This window comes from Condylura cristata, unplaced genomic scaffold (assembly GCF_000260355.1).
Source record: "Condylura cristata isolate star-nosed mole 26May11 unplaced genomic scaffold, ConCri1.0 scaffold00005, whole genome shotgun sequence".
Lineage (NCBI taxonomy): Eukaryota > Metazoa > Chordata > Mammalia > Eulipotyphla > Talpidae > Condylura > Condylura cristata.
This window is the reverse complement of record NW_004567106.1, coordinates 42,171,117-42,192,450: the sequence shown is the minus strand read 5'-3', so window position 1 is coordinate 42,192,450 and position 21,334 is coordinate 42,171,117. Positions and strand designations below refer to the sequence as shown.

The 21,334-nt window shown below is 39.2% G+C and overlaps 1 protein-coding gene across 1 annotated transcript in view; it reads right to left on the bottom strand.

The window, feature by feature from the left end:
• The window catches only part of GSAP (gamma-secretase activating protein), an 84,601-nt gene that overhangs the window by 27,777 nt on the left and 35,490 nt on the right, over nucleotides 1–21,334 (bottom strand). The window contains exons 14-19 of the mRNA XM_012721081.1: nucleotides 20,795–20,872; nucleotides 17,667–17,759; nucleotides 17,340–17,548; nucleotides 15,304–15,373; nucleotides 14,718–14,800; nucleotides 10,968–11,021 (exon numbers count right to left, since the gene is read on the bottom strand). Coding sequence (XP_012576535.1) covers nucleotides 10,968–11,021; nucleotides 14,718–14,800; nucleotides 15,304–15,373; nucleotides 17,340–17,548; nucleotides 17,667–17,759; nucleotides 20,795–20,872 — 587 coding nt within the window. The remainder of the gene's footprint in view (nucleotides 1–10,967; nucleotides 11,022–14,717; nucleotides 14,801–15,303; nucleotides 15,374–17,339; nucleotides 17,549–17,666; nucleotides 17,760–20,794; nucleotides 20,873–21,334) is intronic.

The window sequence follows — 21,334 nt, the reverse complement described above, 5'->3', positions numbered from 1 at the left end:
CCACCAGCAGTGCAGGAGAGTTCCTTTTTCTCCACATCCTCGCCAACATTTGTTGTTGCTAGTTGTTTGAAGATGTGCCATTCTCACTGGGGTGAGGTACCACTAATTGTTTTTTTAAAATCAATGGAGAAGGGTTTATGATATACACTTTCCTGCCAAAATAAAGGCACTTGTAAAAGATATGGCTTGGATGGAGCTGGAAGGGATTATGGTAAGCAAAACAAGTCAGAAGGAAAGAAAAATGTTGGATGGCTTCACTTATGGGTATAATATAAGGAAACTGAACAAAGGGTCAGGAAAAGATAAAACTTGCAGCAAACCACAGATCTGAGGTATACAGCAGAGGAGGGAGAGGGGTCAAAACAGGGGAAAGAAGCATACAAAGAACAATGGTCATAATTCATAGGTGCTGTGGTCGTAGTAGGAGAATTAAGGGGACAAGCCCTGAGAGAACAAACCAAATACTGAACATAAATGTACAAGGATGTAAGAAAAATAATTTTTAAAGATTTATTTATGCATACAAGAGCTGGGGTACAGGGTTATGGGGTATGGGGTGGTGGTGAGCAGATTCACAGGGACAGAAGGGGGAGCAGAACAGACAGATTGACTGAAACACTCTGCTGAGGGGAGCAGGTGGAGGACAGCTCTCTGCCTGGGGTTCTAACTCATGCTGCAGTAGCTGCAGTTAGCTTCATAGTACTGAGACTTAAACCCATGAGCCACCAGGGAGGCCCCATAAGAAAATTTTTTAAAGATACAAAAAAAAAACAAAGAAAGAAAGTGGGTAATTGAAAAAGAAAAACTGCTATGGTAATAGACTAGGCTATATAACCAAAATATATATAATAAAAATAATAATAATAATAATGAAAATATGCCTCAATAAGCAAAATACCCTGGTCCCTCCCTGTTGGTGCAAAGTTGAAGCACAGCACTATGAAGCTATAGGCAGCCACTGCAGCATGAGTTTGATCCCCAGTCTCCAGCCAGGGAGCCAAGGAGCCAACCCACATGGCACAGCAGGCCTCGCCTGTCCCGCCCACTGCTCCCCTCAGCAATGTACTACAGTGGATCTGCCTGTTCAGCTCCCCACTCTGTCTGGTGAATTCTCTCACCCCACCTCATTATACCTCCAACCTGTACCCCAGTACTTGTGGTCATAAATAAATAAATCTTAAAAAAAAAAAACACCCTTACATTAAACACACATCCAAAATCTTACTGAATGGACAGTCACAATTACTTCAAAATGGATTCTGGAGTCTCAGTGAAGTGAGTTACATAATAATATTAACTTGCTCCCACAACAGAAAAATCTATTTCCAAGAAAGTGTCCTTTCTAGAGGAAATTACTGCTCCGCCACCTCTCCACTTGCCCTATCCTGCTCACTTCCTTTCCTTTTCCATTTCCTTATCACGAATATACCTTTATCTGGCCTTTGGCCTTTCTCATAATTTAATTTTATTTTTAATGACATAAACAAATCCTGTGACATTTGGTTTTATAAGGTCCCTGTCAGGCAGTCACTACAGCTTTGTTGCTAGTTCACACTGGTTTCAGACATACTAATTGGTGCTGTAGTGACATCTGGTGGTCAGTGAAGCTATTAGCTCTGCCTGCTTTGCCAAAAGCATCTGTCCATCGAATACTGCCCCAGATAAGATAAGGGAAGGAAGCAATGCTGGCACCTAGCCTCCTCAGCTCAGACCAAATACCACCCTCCTCCTGTGAGAGGACCCCACACACACACTTCTAAAACTGTGTTTTAGGAGTGGCTCTTAAGAAAAGATCTTTTCCAAATTGCCTTTCTTCTCTCCACTTCTCCATTTTAAAATTCCTTTCCTGAGATGCCTTTTGCATCTGAGAACAAAGAGATAAGACATGTCCATGGAAAGAACCCACAGACCATATGTGGAATGGAGTATGTGTTTAAACCCTTTTCTGGGGAGAAGCTCTACAGCTTGTACTGAATTTTTCAAAGGAATTCAAAATTAAAAAACCACTAAGAGGAGGCCCTCCCGGGTGGCACAGCAGGTTAAAGCACAGCACTAAGAAGCTAAAGCCACTTCCGCATGAGTTCGATTCCACCTGCCCCAGAAGAGATCCACATGGCGTGGCAGACTTCTCCTGACCCGCCCGCTGCTCCCCTCAGCAGTGTACTTCGTCGATCTGCCTGCTCTGCTCCCCACTCTGTCTCTGGTGAATCCTCTCACCCTCCGCATCTCTGGCCTGTGCCCCAGTTCTGTATGAATAAATAAATAAATCTTTAAAAAAAAAAAACACTAAGAGGAAACATATTTTGAGTTAAAAAAAAAAGTAAAAAGTTAGATTTAAATAAGAAAACTGTTAGCCATAACTCCCCAAAATAATTTAATATGAACTTGTAGGTCTTTCAAGGGGATCACAGACCAGGATGTTATAATAATACATGTTGTTAAGAAAGTCAAAGAAAAACAAAGAATGGCATGTTATCTGCTATATAAGTGGTACAGTTTTTAAATTATGAAAATTCACACAAAGCACTGTAAATTGGAAGGTCTATGTGGGAATCTGGGGAAAAGATGAGGTCCAAAGGATGATAATGGGTTGCAGTAAATAAGAGATAACAAGAGGGTGTCCAAGGGAGGGCTCCCAGGAGTGAACCAAGACTGAGAGACCAGAAGGTGGTCTATAGATTTAGGCTGGAGACTCAGCATTGGAGGAAGCAGAAGAAACAAACAACAGTGCTTGTTCCCCTGGTGCAGCTATCTGCCTCTAGCTTGTGATTCCCAACCTCTGCAACCATGTTATGTCCCCTAGAGATATAACTGGTTTGGGATGTGCCCTAAATGGCAAGAGTTTTAGAAGTTCCCCGCAGGCAATCCAATGTTCAGACAGAGCTGCTAACACTACTTGCATGTGAAGAGGTAATCCTGGTCTTTGTCCCACTCTCTGACACTGACCCCAGTATATCTACTCCGTTGTTTAAAGGCTGAAGAGCTAGCCGTCTGAAGACTCTTGGGTTGTTACATAACGGATCTGGTTAAAAATGAGGCTAAGGGCCCTCCCTGGTGGTGCAGCGGATTAAAGCACAGCACTAAGAAGCTAAAGCCACTTCAGCATGGGTTTGATGCCCGCCTGCCCCGGGGGTGACCACTGCGGCTCCCCGCAGCACTGTGCTTCATTGATCTACCTGTTCTGCTCCCCACTCTGTCTCTGGTGAATCCTCTCATCAACCCTGCACCTCTGGCTTGTACCCCAGTTCTGTATGCATAAATAAATAAATCTTAAAAAAAAATAAAATAAAAGAGGCTAAGGCCATCTGCAAAGGATCTCAAGTGGCAAATTTAACACCAGCATGCTCATTACCCCAGAAAATTTAAAAAGAGGTTCCAAGATAAATTTTTAAGTGATAAAACATTGAGGTGAAGCTGCATCATCAACAGTCCACCTTAAAGCTCAGGCAGACTGGGAACAAGCTGAGCAATATATTCATCAGGCACCACACAATGACACAAAGTGAAAGCCTCAACAGCCCAAGAAGCAAATAACCAGCTACTTGAGGAGATTTCAAAAACCCTTTAAAATCATACTCTAAAATGTTCATAAGGAAAATATTTCTCAATTTGCTACTTTTGAGAGGCTCTGGTATTAGAAGTCATCAGATCATCAAAAAATGACCCTGTAAAATTTTCCTGCACAAGTGGGGGTTTTAAATTTTGACTTCATAAGAAGAAATTATACTGCTTTTATTGAAGAATAATTTCATTTTGTCTCTGAGGATGACATGAAATAATTACAAAATGCAACCCATCACAACTATTAAGTGAACAAAGAGTTGAACCAAGGGACTGCTTCAATTTATGATTTGGACGGCCAGCTGATTTTTTTTTTTTAAATGCCTGGTGGGACAGGCTCATCTGTAAATTACTGCCAGGGTTGTGCCTTTCATTTCTAAAAAGCCCTCTGGCCTTAGTCCTACTTCTGCTGATTAACTGACATCTTATAGGAGAGGAAGCCAACTCGGAGTGAATCTTTACTCTCCGTGCCAGGGCTCAACTAGAAGTGCTAACATATCAGTCCAATTTGGCTCTTCTGTAACAAACAGCTCAGCTACTTTCAGTACCAGCTGAGATGAGAGACGGGGACCCACTACCTTTAGCACAGAAAGAATAAAACAGAAGTGTCTGTGTCCACACAGCTTGCACAGAACCACACTAAGCCAAAGCGTTCTAATGAGGACCCTTCAGGCACAGGACCCGTGACTGGAATGCCAGAGGCTATCTACTGAGGAACTGCACGGTTATGTGCAGACACCCCTATTTACAAACAGATTTCTTCTTTCTTCCCAATATCTAACCAAAGTCTTTCTTCTTTGCTCAACTGGGTGGTTCTCTCATTCATATTTAATGAGCTGTAATCATTAAATGTGTCTCTAAATCATTCCATTTCTTTTCTTTTCTTTCTTCCTTTTTTTTTTTACATCATTCTTCATTTTGTGCATTTTTCCATCTCAGTTGTAATCCCCATGGGCTTCCCACCACTAATTCACCCTAAACCATTCCATTTCATAATCAACATATTCCCTGAAAAATGTCAATGTTAAGGTATTTCCATCATTTCAACCCTAAGAATTAGACACTGCATCTAAGCAAAACTATGAACAAGAGTAGTATTGCCTACCGGCTGTTAGAAGAACAAAACAAGAATTCTTGATCCTGGTTCTATTCCTTAATGTCACCATCTAGGTAACAGATCAAAGTTCCTCCCCTCCCCACCCCATTTCTACAAATATGACAATAATGAATTAGCCAGCTGGATAATTTATGTTCAGAATTTTAGCATTATTTGGTACAATAATAACTGAACTCACTGTACCTCAAATGTTCCTGAAAATGTTTGGTAAGAAAAACTTACTTTTTTCTCTACTCTACTATAGAAGTCTAGGTATAGAGTACTTCCCTTCTGGGTACCATATAGATGGGTTTATTTCTCCCCTACTTCAGTTCTCTGACACCAGCTGGATGTCCTACAATTTAACTCAATTCTGACATTTTTCAAATTGGAGATAGCATCAGATTCCCCCAGGACGCACACACTTCAGATGTTAGTCACAAGCCCAGTCTGATTTACTGACTATAAATCAGACTCCCAGAATCCTATCTTTGGGGACAATCATTTGCTACAGTGGCTGACAGAACTCAGGGAAAATTTATTTGCTATATACTGGCCCAGAAACGGTAAGCTGGAAGAGCTATCTGTACAGGAACACATGTGGGCAAGGGCCCAGAGTTTTCATGCCCTTTCCAGACATATGACCGTCCCTGCACCCCCATGTGCACCTTAACCCAGAAGTTCTATGAACCACTTCAGTAGGGGGTTTTTATGGAGGTTTCATTACAAAGGCACGATTGATTAAAATCAATGACCATTGGCGATTGGGCTCAATCTTTAGTCATTTTTGCCTCCTCAGAGGTCAGGGACTGGGGCTGAGAGTTTTAGCCTTTTACCCAAAGTCGTATTTCCTTGTCACTGCATCCATCCCTAGCTTTCCAAAAGTCTCATTAACAAACTATGGTATGGTGGAAAGGGACTTGCTATGAATAACAAACAACATCCATTTCACCTTTAAGCAGTAAAGCTAGTTCAGGAACTGAGAGCAACACTAAATACTAAAACAAAAGATGTCCTACAGCTCTAATAACAAAGGAAATGGCATGGGTTTTAGGAGCTCTGTGCCAGGAACAGTGGATGAAGACCAAATATATATTTCTAGTTATATAACAAAATCACATATGTACAAGCCAAAATTTGGAAAATCAATGACTATTTCCCACAAAACCAACTGATATTTCTGTGGATACTAACATTGCTGTCAAAGTAATCCTTCTAATTTTTAGAAAGTGCAAGCTTCTACACATTGCAATCTTTTATTTAAGTAATGGTGGCTCTGTATTTGCTTATACTGAGCAGAGGTCAAGGGGGGAAAAGTGTCTTTTCTGCTTCAATAGACAATTAATTGCAGGCATATTCTGACCAATTGTAAAAGTCAAGAAACAATTAAACTAGTCTCTGAATGGAGAAAGCTGAAGTGTCAACTATTCTTTTCCCAAGTGCTCAGGAGTATTAAGGCCCTTGATAAACATAAATACTTGCAGTAACACCCTCACATTCCAGTAGGTGTGGGGAGGGACATTAAGTCTTTCTGGCCATCTGAGTCTCCAGGGCAGGTGAGCTCTAAAGAAATTAAGAAATAGGGCCCTCCCTGGTGGCGCAGCGGGTTAAAGCACAGCACTGAGAAGCTAAAGCCACTTCTGCATGAGTTTGATCCCCGCCTGCCCCGGAGGTGACCACATGGCGTGGCAGACCTCTCCTGACCCGCCCGCTGCTCCCCTCAGCAGTGTACTTCATCGATCTGCCTGTTCTGCTCCCCACTCTGTCTCTGGTGTAGCCTCTCACCGCCCCCGAGCCTCTGGCCTGTACACCAGTTCTGTATGCCCAAATAAATAAATCTTTAAAAAAAAAAAAAAGAAATTAAGAAATAGAAGGTTCCCTTACTTGATAAAATGTAAACTAAAGATGTCTGGCTTAAAAAATACTTAGGTGAAAAACTCCATTCCTCTGTGGCAGCTCATCATGTTCCCCACCCCCAACCTTTCTCTCTCTCTCTCCCTCTGTGTTAATCTTTATATGCTTCCTTTGGTGAAAGAGTTTTCATGGTTGCTCGTCTCACCCGAAAAATCAGTAATAATGCTTACCATGCATGAAAGTTGAAACCTTCCTATGAAAGTCATATCTTACAACAAAGGGATAAAGTCATTCTTATGATGGTCACTTTTTCTGACATTCCTTTTAAGGCAGGAAGCTTGTTTCAATATACCTGCTTAATTGTTTAAAATTCCTTTGAAAATGCTTTAGAAAGTAAGGAAGACTTTTGTCTTTCAGGTGATAAAACTTCTAACCTAATAGGCTTATATCAGTTAAGTTACAGTTCATATAGTGAACATGTGTGAAAACTCTCCTGCACACTAGTCATTTGCAGAGAGAGAAAGAAGAAAGTGTTCAGTTGGTTTCCTTTTGCCCTCTCCTCTCCTGACTCCTTCTCAGGGCCGGTATCTACCAAGGAGAATGGTAGCAAATGGTGAAAGCAGACAAGGGTCTCCCAGATCTCATGGGGTCTGGGAGCCAGCACACATTTGAAAGTAATTTATAATTCTGTCCCTGGATGTTGAAAGTCAGGTAAGAATGGTGAGGGCAGCCACTGGGGAAGAAGGAGGACATGGGAGGTGCCGAGGCAACCAGGTTCATCGCAATATAATTAAGTTGGGACTTGGGGGAGGGATAGAAGAAGTAGGTCAAAGACAGAGGCAGCAGCTAAAGTGAGCAATATTGTGCAGGAGAGATGGAAGAACAACTAAGATATTAGGGCTAATGGCTATGAACCAAAGGTACTGTAGTTATTGGGGTGGGAACCAGGGGAACTGGCTAAACCAAATTTAGTACTTTCTCCTGAGCTCCAGGATAGTCCTGGGGTACACCTTGACTTCCTTAATGACTGTGTGTGTGTGTGTGTGTGTGTGTGTGTGTGTGTGTGTGTGTGTGTGGAGAAGACAGTGAGTTCAAATGTGTCCCAGATACCACTTCCCACTGGCACATGGAGAGCTCTGGAGTCACTAAACTGCTCCTGAGCAGGTTTACAAGGGTTAACCGGAAACAACTGTTAACAGTGCCAAATGTTAAAGATATTTAGGGCAGAGGAGGAAAGGCAAAGTGAGTGTCAAGGGGGAAATAAAATGGATGGCAAAAAACATCATTTTGCACACACACACCAAAGAAAACAAAACATAAAACCAGAATGTGCACAAATAAGCTACTTTGATCCAAAACAAAGCCAAAATGTCCTGTTAGAATAAATCAATGGGTAAAATGTTTAAAAAGAGCTTCCCATTCAAGAACTGGGGGCAGGCCAGAGGTGAGAGTGGTGAGAGGGCTCATCAGAGACAGAGTGGAGAACAGAACAGGCAGATTGACTGAAATATACTGCTAAGGGGAGCAGCAGACAGGACAGGAGAGGTCTGTTGCGCCATGTGGGTCACCTCCCTGGCTGGGGACTGAATTCATGGTGCAGTGGCTGCCAATAGCTTCCTAAGTGTGAGCTTTCACCCTTTGTGCCACCAGGGAGGGCCTTTTATACTTAGTTTATTTATTTTTTAAAGATTTTATTTATGCTTACAGAACTGGGGTACAGGTCAGAGTGTGGTGGATGACAGGATTCACCAGAGACACAGTGGGGAGCAGAACAGGCAGATCTACTGAAATACACTGCTGAAGGGAGCAGTGGGCGAAACAGGAGAGGTCTGCCACGCCATGTGGGTCAGCTCCCTGGCTAGGGATCCCTGGCCGGGGATCAAACTCGTGCTGCAGTGGCTTTGTAGAGCTTCATAATGCTGTGCTTTAACCCGTTGTGCCACCAGGGAGAGCCCTATACTTAATTTTTTTAATAAAAATATGCAATGTTGATAAGATAATAAAACTGATAAACTCTTAAGTCCTTTGTAACAGGGTAAATTATCACAACTTTTTCTGAATATAATATGGCAATAAGAAACAAAACTTATACTTGTGTTAGAGAGGACACAAAGAGAACAAAACCCTTTTATAGTGTTGGTGGGAATGTAAATTGTTGCAGCTATTATGGAAATCAATATGGAAATTCCTCAAAAAATAGAAATTCCATATGATCCAGTTATCCTACTTCTGAGTATTGACCTGGAGAATTCCAGAACACCAACCAAAGAGATATATGCATCCTTAAGTTCAATACAACATTATTTACAAAAGCCAAGAGTTAAAAACAAAACAAAACTGCCAATCAACAGATGACTGGATTAAGAAGATGTGACATTTATACACAATGGAATACTATTCATCTAAAAGAAAAAAAAAAAAGATGGAATTCGGTCAATTGCAGCAACAGAGGTTCATCTACTGGATAAATCAGGTGGAAAAAGCCCCATACACATCACTCAAATGTGGTACAGAAAGAAACAAAATAAATGAATGTATTAAATAAAACAGATTTTAGACTATAAGACCAAATTAATGGTTACCAGAAAGGAAGGGGGCAAGGATGTCAGGAAATCTAGTAAAAGGAGCCAACTCTATGTGATGGATAGAACTGGACTTTTAGTAGTAAATTTAATGAAGTAATGTAATGTAGTGTATGTGCTGTTATTTATAACAATGCGCACTGAAACTTATGTTATAATGCAATGTTTACTCAATGAAAAAAAATTAATAGAAGACTACAAAAATTGTTGTTACCTTTCCATCTAGTTTAAATGTGGGTTTGTAATCTTTGAGGAATAAGTTTTTGAAAAACCATACGGATAAAAGCATCCATTGCAACATTATTTTTAGTAGCAAAACAATTTTTTAAATTGGGACTAGTCACATTAATGCCCCAAAACAGAAGAATGACTCAGTAAATTAGACACAGCCACTGTCACATTACCACAGCCTGCATGCAGACTTGCAAAGTTACTAAGGAGAAAAGTAAAGGCCAACAGAATTCTATGGGGTCCTCAGAAGTCATAATTATGAAGCTTCTATTAGAAACTTGCAAAATATTTACATTATAATTTGGAATTTTTATTAAATATCTCTTGATTTTCATCACTACTGGGTAAAATAGGCACACCTGTGACAAAGAGGAAGTCAAAGTGGAGAAACAGACAATCAGTGTGTTAACAAATGTGGAATTGTGGGTGACATTTCTCTGTTCTGTTGGAAACTTTCTTCACCAATGTATCACATGTGCAGTAAACACACTGTGGGTCAGATGGTGATAGGAGCAAAAGCAGTAAAAATGAAAAGACAGTGTGTCTAATAAGTAACTTTAAAAATATTAATCAAACCATTTCCCCTTTGTCTTCCTACCCTTGTAGAGCTTCACTGTGGTCTTGCACCTAGAAACGTTGCTTGTCGGTGTCTCCTTAGAGGACGCTTCCCTGGACCACAACCCAGAACCACCGAACCTGCAGGTGCTGGCCTTGTCTCACCCCCAGTGCATCAGCCTGACCTCAAACACCCACACTTCCCCAGTCCTCTCCCCACCCCCAGGCCAGTCTGCCCAACTGGGATCCAAACGAATCAATATAAACAAAAGCAGCAGCAAACTGAGCTGCCAGCTGCCTGAAGCTGAGATTTCCCAGTACACACCAAGCTGTAATTAACAGGAGGCAGTGCCAAAAACAAGAAAAGAGTTTCAAGGAAACAGCACTAATACATACTCTAGTTTAACTACATACATATTCTTTTCTACTCACCCCACCCACCGCCTTGTCCCCATTGTACTCAGAAACTCTACTAAAACCACCAGACTGTAGAAAGACAGTAATAGCTATGCTTAGTGGACAGGAAGGAGGTGGTGTGCAGAAACTTGACTGAGATCACAGCCAACGCAGGTAACTCTTGAGGCACAGAAAAGCTGTTCTTAGAACCAGAAGGAAATTAGATAATCCCAGCCAGGTTTACTTAATGGTTTTGAGTGGGGGGAGGGAGAAGGGACAGCGTGTGAGCATGAGTGGGTGCGAGTGTTTTAAGGAGGTAGCAGCACAAAAGTAGTACAAAGTAGCTACCAGTCCCTCTAAAGAACTCCAGTCCAGGCTGGCTGGAGGCACAGTGGCAAGTTCTAGTTGTATATGGTTTTCACTGTGCCCTATAGTTCTCCACCTTCAGAAAACTTCCCTCTTCAAAGACATTCTTAAAAAGTATTCTAACATCATTCTTAGTGGCTAATCAGCCACTTGGTAGGATTTTCTATAGAACTAATCTTATCCCTTACCCCCACATTCCCCCGACAATTTATGGATCTTTTAGAATCCCTCAACACCAGGGGTAGCAAGATTTTACTTCAGTGGAGTGTGGAGATGGACAAGGAGGCCTTGTGTGTCTGTGCTCTGTCTCACTGTAAGGGCCTTACCTTCATAAGAGGCAATGCAATCTCTTCTGTCACAAGGGTTATTCCAGGAATTTCCTAAAGGGGAGAAAAATATGCATAGTGGTAAATGTGTCAACTGCGATACCCTCAAGTCTTCAGGAAGTATTTTTTTGCACAGACAGAAGCTGAGGGCTGCTTCCAGTTTGTTAACTTCTATTTTAAATAAACCGTGGGGTATATAAATAACAGTGGGCCCAGCCTATCTCTTCCCTTGGGAAGGGAAATATTCTTTAAAGTTGTGATTATAATAGTTGACAGGACCCCTAAAGGGAAGGAGAAAGCTAATATGAAGAAAACAGATGCCATGTGGGGTATTATGTGCACATTTTCATTAAAGAACAAATGAGATAAATACCATTTGCACCAGCAAGTATAAGAATAAGAATATGGTCCACTTTTTTATGCTCCTTCTACTTTCTTTACATGTATTATAGTTGGCTCCTGCCTCACTAGAGATACCAAGGCAAATATGATTCCTGTATGACTTTCGTAGTAGATTTCTCTGCACCTCATCCTCCACCATAACTTCAGGGATGAGAAATCCTCATAAAGAATTATACAGTAGGGCCCTCCCAGGTGGCACAATTGGTTAAAGTGTAGCACTATGAAACTGTCTGCAGCCGCTGCAGCAAAAGCTCAATCCCCTGCCCCGGAAGTGACCCACATGACCAACAGTCCTCTCCTGTCTCACCCACTGCTTCTCTCAGCAGTGTGTTTCAGTGGATCTGCCTGTTCTTCTCCCCATCTGTCTCTGGTGAATCCTCTTACCCCGGCCTGCACCTTTGACATGTACCCCAGTTATTGTATTCATAAATAAATTAATCTTTTAAAACAGGAGCTTATATACTACTAGTACTATGACAAATGTGACCAATGTGCAACTCCTACCAGGAAGTCCAAACTATAAACCTAACTAGTGCACATTGAAACAGAAATTTAAAAAGGCTCCATATCCCAAAGCGCCCTTTACTCACTGCCATTTTGAAAAGTATGTTTCTATGTTAACTGTGTTTTCACCCCTCAAATGGTCAATTTATCTTACATTTCCTTAAAATGAGATGATAGGCAATAAAATAATTGAGAAGGTATTATGTAACAATAAAACCTGATATTTACTTAGAATTTACCTCTAGCATGGTCAGAATTTATCTTTTTCTTTTCCACAGGAAAAGGCCATTAAAGTGATTGGGAAAAAAATATCCCAAACATTCCAGCACCCAATTTTCCAATGCGGCAGCAGGAAGTCTGTGATAGAACCTGCTGTGTACTTCACCTGTCACTACTCGGCAACACAGGACACTTCAGAAAAGTATTAAAATTTACTTCAGTTTTAGGTCATAAGTAGCATCTTAAAACAGGTACAATAAGGCTAGTTAAACACCACAATTTGGTGTTACCACATTTTCTTGTATCTTACAAACTAACCATATTTTTTGGTATTCTAAAAAATTCAAGTATTTACAGAAATTATATAGCTCCATACAGAAGTGTGAAATTAATGTTCTCTGTAATGTTTGGTAAAGGTGTGGCATTAAGAACAGCTGCAGATTAGAAATAGGAAAAGTAAGTGAATTACATCATTGCTAAAGATAAGCAGAGACTTCTTAGAATTTCAGGATTAGAGAGACCTTCAAGGTAATAGACTCCAACTGCAAGCAGCATCAAGTAATACAGTAAACCCTAAAATAAACTCAGTATCTAGTGGTCATAATTTGGGCTTTTTATATTGTTTTTCCCATCAGGTTTCCTGGCATCACCGCACCTGTCCACAACAACAGGCCCCACAGAGTGAAGAGCAATGAGAAAGTGAGGAATTGCCTGTTGGGATATACTCTCACCCATTAGTGCATGTGCCATCTTTAAACAAACCTCTGGGAACAAGAGGACCTGTCCCATAGCCTCTGGTCACTAACCTGGGGTTGGATTCACCCTGGGGCCAAACAACAAGCATTGCGCAGGGCAGAGAGGGGAGGAAGCTGACTGAGTGGTCACTTCCTGACTGAGTGGTTTAACCTGCAAACTTCCTGCCCTGTTACCACAGTCTTGTGGTATTCACACGAGTTCTTAAAGGAGGAACAGGCTCAGGTCTCTCTCTCATAATTCTACAATGAGGCATGAAAAGTTTTTTTTTTTTTAACATCATTCTTCATTTTGTGCATTTTTTCATCTCAGTTGTAATCCCCATGGGTTTCCCACAACCAATTCACCCATGTGAGGTGTGAAAGTTTAATAACTAATGGTAAGAAACAAAAAGAAAGAATCTTTGAGAAAACACTACTGCTGTGTATATCAAAATTTCAGGAATTAAACATACCTGAAACTTCTTTTTATAAAGACTGCATTTAAGTTGTCTACATACAAAATGGGAAGAGTCACAGTTATATATTTTACTGTGCCCATGCTCCTGAATTAAATTCATTTTCCAAAATGCCTTTTTGATATAAATCTCTGTCTGAGATGTGTAGTTCCAACAGGTAAGTGTGAAAGGAGAAGAGGCAGAACCTTCTGGGGGACAGCCTATTCATGACTCTCACTTGTTAATCTAATAAAGCTCAGTTTATAGCAACATGTTCAAGAGAAAATGAACAATGTTTCAGCCATACTTTCAATTAAAAAAGAGAAAGTCCACACCAAGGAGAAAAGGTTGAATGCAGTGAGTATGCTTAAGAGTAATGACTTTTACTGATTTTTGATGCTCTGAAGTTATTACTACTTTTCTTGTATGGCTGGGAAAAGGATGATAGGGTGCTAATCTGACCTGTGCTGAGCAAATAGAACAGCTCAGAATTATAACAGTGGTCCAGCCATTCCAGTCACTAAAAAAATAAATAAAATACCACCTGAAGATGACAAAAGAATAGGTCTGCTTGGTAGCAGCAAGAGAAACAAATACCCCATTGCATTATCAACTCTATTGTTTGATATCACTTCCTTTGGCCCATAGCTAAGGATTCACTATTATTTTTCTGTCAGAAAATTCCAAGTCATTTCCTTATCAGTCAAATCAGAAATGAAATTACAACCTTGATTGCCATGATGGAGATATCCTACAATGACTCAAAAATATAAATCAATTTTTATTTATTTATTTATTTATTCATACAGAACTGGGGTACAGGCCAGAGATGGGGACGGTAAGAGGATTCACCAGGGACAGAGTGGGGAGCAGAACAGGCAGATTGACGAAGTACACTGCTGAGGGGAGCAGCGGGTGGGTCAGGAGAGGTCTGCCACGCCATGTGGATCTCTTCCAGGGCAGGTGGGAATCGAACTCATGCGGAAGTGGCTTAAGTTTCTTAGTGCAGTGCTTTAACCCACTGCACCACCAGGGAAGGCCCATAAATCAATTTTTTAAATCGAATTTTACTGATTTGCCATTAACTTTTTAACTTGGGGACTACAGCTTTGCCCCTTATCACGTGCATGTACTTCGCTCACTGTCCACCACAGTTCCAGACCAATACACCATCATGTTACCCTTCTCATCCCTCTCCCCCTCTGGTAACCACCATATTTTTCAGAGTCTGAGAGTTATTTTTGTTACGCATTGTCAGTTTGTTTACTTTGGTCATTTATAGTTCCAAAATGAGCAAAATCATACAGTAATTGCTTTTCACTTCCTGGTTTATTTGACTTAGTATAATCACCAAGATATACTAGTTCATCTCTATTTGATAGCTGGATAGAGCAAATCAATTTTAATTGTATGAGTAATACAAAATGTTAACTTACTGTATTCCAAGTAAGGACTGAGGAATATGGCAAAAGTTTATCCATGTTACTCGTCTCTGCATATATGTGCCAGTATGAAGAAGCTGAGGATATTTTTGGAAGAAAAAAAAAGACATAAAATTAAGACATTCTTAAGAAGAATAAAGCAGATTTAGTATATCACAAATGTACTAAAGCAAATCAGACCCTCAAAAGGCTAATTATTATGGTTCTATCTACAGATTAAGATGGTTAGATTCCACTTTTTACAATGAAAATTTAGTACTAATCTATTCAAATGACATTATATTACTTCATACAAAACCAATCAACACAAAACATGAGCTAAGAAAGTTACATGTTACTGAAAAAAATTACTAGTAAGTTTAAATCATGGTTAGTTTTTCCATTTCATCAGTCTCTGAACAGCCACAATTTCTCACCAAACCACAAGAGATTGAAATTTAATTAGTTGCCTACTAAAACAGAGTTTTTAAAAGTTCTTAACCATCATTTTGACAGAGATTGAGGCATTATCAATTTACTGCCTTCCCGCAAGCAAAAAGGTCAAGGATTCAACTTAACATGAGCCATCATCAATACCTACCAATTATAAATTCCTGAATAAGGTCAAATGAATGGCAGGCAGAGACGTTCTCAGAAATCCACTGAATAATCTTCAAAAAGTAAAAAGACAACTCTGTTGGTATTTAATTCTGCAACCTGCCCCAGCACAAGAGTACCATATATATATATATATAAATTCTTCATTCTACAGTTAATGTTGACTATCTAAGAACACACATTATTTGAAGATAATAATACATTATCTTCAAGATAGATAATGCAAGGCTGTGAAGTCATTTTTACTCACTTTTTTTTTTTTAAAGAACTCTGATTTTTTTAAAAATTTATTTATTTGTGCATACAGAACTGGGGTACAGGCCAGAGGCTCAGGGGCGGTGAGAGGCTTCACCAAAGACAGAGTGGAGAACAGAATAGGCAGATCGACAAAGTACACTGCTGAGGGGAGCAGCAGGCAGGTCAGGAGAGGTCTGCCACGCCATGTGGTCACCTCCGGGGCAGGCGGGAATCGAACTCATGTGGAAGTGGCTTTAGCTTCTCAGTGCTGTGCTTTAACCTGCTGCGCCACCAGGGAGGGCCTTTACTCATCTTTTTAATAATTGCCCTTGGCCATTCTTCCACCCAAAGTTTATTGTTTATTTTTATGAGAGTAAATCATAATATAGTAATCATAACATAGTGAGTAAATCATAATATAGCGACTAATCACTATATATATAATATATATATAATATATACAATACTATACTATATACTATACTTATACTATATACTATATATATATATATAATATAGTAAGTAAATCATAATATAGTGAGTAAATCATAATATAGTGAAGAGCCATGGGATATAGGAGAAAATAAAACCAAGCCTCTAAGCTTAAAGGCAGCAGACGTGAGTCTGAATTCCAGCTCACTCACTATTGCAAACACTGTCAGATCATTTAACCTTGTGAGCATCGTTGTATGTCCTCCCCAAGGAGATAACCGCTGTCATATCAACTTCTCTCAAGTGATCTCCATAAACAACCTCACCTGCTAGGTGAATGAAGTTCCTCATGCCCTACATTAGAATTAATGGAAATTGTAAGGCTTGTCCAGCTATAGTGAACTCTCCCATTTCTGCTAATTATACTTATTTTCATAACTAGATAATTTAATAAAATATTACTATAGACAAGTGAAACATGGACACAAAAAGCGTTGGTAGGTCACTAAAAGGCCAATTATAAGTTGAAATCTTTGGGAAGACTCAAAAGCATGTATCTAAAACACTAACAGTTTGTCAGCAAGACAACATAACACATTAAGAAAATATTGCCCAAAATATATACATTCCTTTGAAATTACTGCTCTTAGGGGAGAAAAAGGTAAGGGATAAGGAAAAGAGAGTAAGAAGAAATCAGATACAATATTATAGTGGTTTTATGCACTTCAATTAATTTTGAACTTCAATTAGCTCATATAGGGGGAGGGAGCATAACTCCCATGTGGAGCATTTGACTCAGAGAGCTGCTACACAAAGTAAGAACCTTAATCTCTATCAAAAGGTAGGTAAATAAATGTAAATTTATATGATTTCAGTTAAAAAAAACTGCTTAAGATGCTCTTGTGTTCCCAAGCAAGGCTAGTAAATAGATTTCTCTGACTTCACAGGGAAACTGTAAAAATTAAATGACAAGAAATGTGTGAAAGTGCTTTGTAAACTATAATATGCAATATAAATATGAGCTATCATTACTGAAAATGTAATAATACATTTCACCATATTTTAAACCTATTGATGATATACATCAAAAATAGACCAGGAGGAAAGTAGGTATTTGAGAATCTCACTCAGTAGAGCATTTCCTTGGCATGTTACTGATATAGTTAAACACTTATTTACAATACAGGAAAGCAAATATTCAAAAGAACACATACACCTCCTTCACAGTCTGAGATCTGGTTGGGATCACTTAAAAAGGCAGCATACAAAAAGAAAATAATTTCTGTTCATTTTCAACCACTAAGTAAATATAGGTGGTTTGCCAATTTTAAAACTTTGTTATATTCCCACCTTGGCTTCCAGGAACCGTGCATCTTGGCCACATGAGAGCACACAGTGCAACATGGCCATCTTCTCACAATCTAGCTGCGTGTTCCATAGGAACTTCACTAAATATGACTGGTTGAGGAGTGCTCTATAGAGCTTTCCTGAACACCAATCCAGTACCAGGGACCCTGATAGTGACTGTAAAGGACTATGAGGTAGCGTGTCAATGCTTCCTGGAAAAAAAAGAGAGAAGATCAGCAAATAAAAAGAGCTCTCATTTACCCAAACAAATATTAAAGTCAAATCAAACCCCAAAGGACTAAGTTGGTGAAGAAAAAACGACAACCATACCTGTCAGAAATAGACTGTGGCAGATCAGATCTGGATGTTGAATATTAAGCAGATGAAAGAAATGACCAGGCAAGTAAACAGCCACATAGTAGTCTGTAAAAGAAAAAGATTTAAGTCATCTCCACACGGTAAGAGTTACCCAAGTACAGATCGAGTCCAGAGCGTCACAGGACCCTTTGTTTCTTTGAACCTCTAAAATGCAAACATTTCAAATAATGTAATAAGCTATAAGATGTCAATACATTTCATCTTACTAGCCAGGTACAATTTATTTCAGTCTGTGGTTAGTTTTCTTTTTCACATATTTAGCCATGGTTATCTTAACTTACAGCTGTAGTTTTGAGTCTAAGTGGACTGAATTTAAATGATCTATTGAGGGCAAATGAAAATAAAAAATATCAGAAAAGCAATATGAATTATTACTTAACCTAATAGGGGGGCAATAACTTATTATGGAAATTTCTTTCATAGTTTCTGCCACTTTGGGGAAGCTCTAAAATGTAATTTCCTTTCTTTGTCTACTTATCATCATACTCATCATCACTGTCACCATCATCATCACTTTTTTAGATAAACTTTAAAGTAATTATCAAAACAATCTCTATAAGTATTCTGACACTGTGAAGTGTTAATTTAATTTCTTGCCTAGCTTGCTGCCTAAAATTTACAACTTCATGGTCCCTGAACTAGCTTTTTTTTTTTTTTTGTAAGAGCATTTGTACACACTTGAGGCAAGGAGTAAAACTAGGTCTCTGGGGAATGGCAGGGTGAAGTAGCTCTTGCCATTAATTTTTTTTTTTTAGGATCTGAGAAAAACAAAGAAACCCATAGGTGAAATATTTAAGTTATGAGTGAGACTGCTTTTCCTAAGAAGAAAAGAAATAATGCTAGTATCTATATAGGTCTTTTTTGGATAGGAAAAAGGATGTAAAATTCTAATCAGTTGACTTGTAAGTGTCTTTTCAAACACCATAGCTTGAGTGATGTTAAAGTGCTTATTACAAATGGTTGCAATACTATTATAACCACAATTAAATTTAAAAATGAATAACAAAATAGTTGAACTCAATGGAAAGCACTGAGCCAGAAAATAATGTAGGCAAATGCCTACTCCTAGCCAGCTAATTCTAGAGAGGGGACATTTGAAAATAAGCAAGAGTATTCTGCATCATTGCAAGCATATGGTGGTAGATTCCTATTGCCAACTGGGAAGTGGATACAGAGATGTCTAGTCCTTCTGTGTGATGGACACACAAATTATCACCTCACCAAAAATGTCAGCACTACCTGTGGTGGACTAAATGATGGTTACCCAAAATGTTCAGGCTCTAATCCTGTGAATATGCTACCTTAATTGACAAAAGGGACCTCAAAGATGTATTAAGAATCTTGAAATGGAAAAGTACCCTTGGTTTATCCAAACATAACCATAAATATCTTTATAAGAAGGAAATCTGATGACATATAAGGATATAAGAAATTAAGAGAGATGTGGTCACAAGCCATGAAATGCTGGCCTCTAAGTACTGGAGGAAGCAAAGAATGAATTCTTCCCTGGAATTCCCAGACATGTTTCATTTTAGTCCCTCAAGATTAATTTCATACTTCTGGCCTCGTGAAATGTAAGAAAATGTTTGCGCTGTTATGAAGTTGTATTTGTTAAAGCAGCAGCAAGAATTTAAAATAAGCACCCCTGGTAAGAAACACTTAAAGGAGGTCTAGGCATACATCTCAGCCTTTCTGTGCCTCAGTTTAATGATCTGTAAAAGTGATAGCATCACCAAGCAGAATTATAAGATCAAAATAATAAGTAAATAGAATATCCCATTTTTCAAATGGTAGCTTTTATTTATAAACATATCATCCTTATAAAAAGGTGTTTGGATTTCATAAAAAATTTCAAGAAAAAAAAACTACCCTTTAATATTTCAATTAATATAGGCCTGTTTTAACAGGGTGACAATTAAGGGAAATTGCATGCAAACAATAGCGAAAAAAAAAAAAAAACTACACCACTCAAAAAATGTTATAAAAATTAACTCTCTAAAACAGTTTAAACCTTGGGTACAATTTGGTGCCTTTATCAGAAAATATGTTTATGAAGGAAAATGACTATGATCATGGGCCTATTTTTACAAAGTGCTAGTACTTCTTTTGCCACACTCTGAAGATCACCTGCCCTTTTCAAGAGTCATTCCCAAGGGTTTAAAAACAGGATGGATTTTTTTAATAGAAAGTTTCCCATATCACTGGTGATGTGGGATGCTGATAGTAGGCTGCTGATAAGAATCAAGTCCCAGACTCAAGAAACCTTATGTTTATCTTTTACTACAGGAAGCAGTAAAATCAGGCTTCTCCAAGGCAGTTTCCCCTAGGTTCAGAGCCCAAGTTAAAATTTGCCACAGTTAGCATAGCTCACCTCATCAATAATGGCATTCAAAATAAAAGGAAAAAATTAATGAACTTTATAGATTTCACTTTGTTCAGTTTCCTCACAACAAACCTTCCTAAAACTTTTCCATGACAGTAGATTTTCTTTTTAAAATATTGTGTCATGTTCTGTGTGTAGGCAAACAACATGACAGTTTTGTTTTTCAGTCTTATGCTAACTTGTTTGTGCCCCCACATGCCTATGAGTGTGGAAAAAGAGAGATACAATAAACCTCTTCTTTATTTTCTTCCTTCCAGACTCCCTCAATATGCTCACCCTAATACTTAAGTATCCCTTACCACTCTTTCTCAGTGAAAAACAGCTCACATAATCTGATCTATAAATTACATTTGGGACTTGGAAGCTTTTAGAATCAAGGGACAAAATGATATATTATTTTTATAGGCTTGTAAGGAATACTTCATTCACTGTCATTATTTTTGTACTAACAAATGGCTTTTAGGATTGCTACTAAAACAGTAAGACAGCACATACCATAGATTTTCTAAAAAGGTAGATATAACCAGAGAAAACCTTCCCATTGGGCTTCAAAAAGGTCAGTGAATGTCATCACAATTCGAGTTCCAGAGAGCCATGAGAAAAAGGTGTGCACAGAGAGAAAATCAGGTACAGTAAGGTGGGGCATGCCTTGTAACTGACGGAAGGATCAGAGAGATGACGAATCTGTTTTGCTTACCAAGATTGAGAAAAGTAATGCCCTTTGTCACCTGTGAGTCAACACTCCCAAGAGCAGCAGTGAAGGTCTTGCTGTACCCTGTAGAGAGAGAGCAGGAACACAGAGAAGATGCTAAGAAATAAAGATCTAGAATTCCACCCAAGGCAGTGACTCAATGTGATATTCTCAACTGTGCATAACAAGGAGACTGACAAAGCAGCCACCTTCCACTTCTAGATTTCATGGTTCCCAACCAGTCTCTAAAAACCAGCAAGGTAAATGGATCACCTGAGTACTGCTGCCATCCAGGGCTTATGTATAATCTTAGCCCTTATGAGGCAGGTTGTGCTGGGAGGAAAGGAGCTGAAGAAATCTTAAGGATACAAGAGCTGGAGAGACCAGGTAGCTCAATGGCTCTCAGGACTTGAGGTTCACTGCCAAGCTTATCTGAAGTTATTCAGGAATCCAGATCCCATTTTGAGTTAAAAAGGACATTAGGAACAACCATATACCAGAGACATTCTGTGGGGGTGGAGTGGGGAATGGGATCAAAAACGGGGG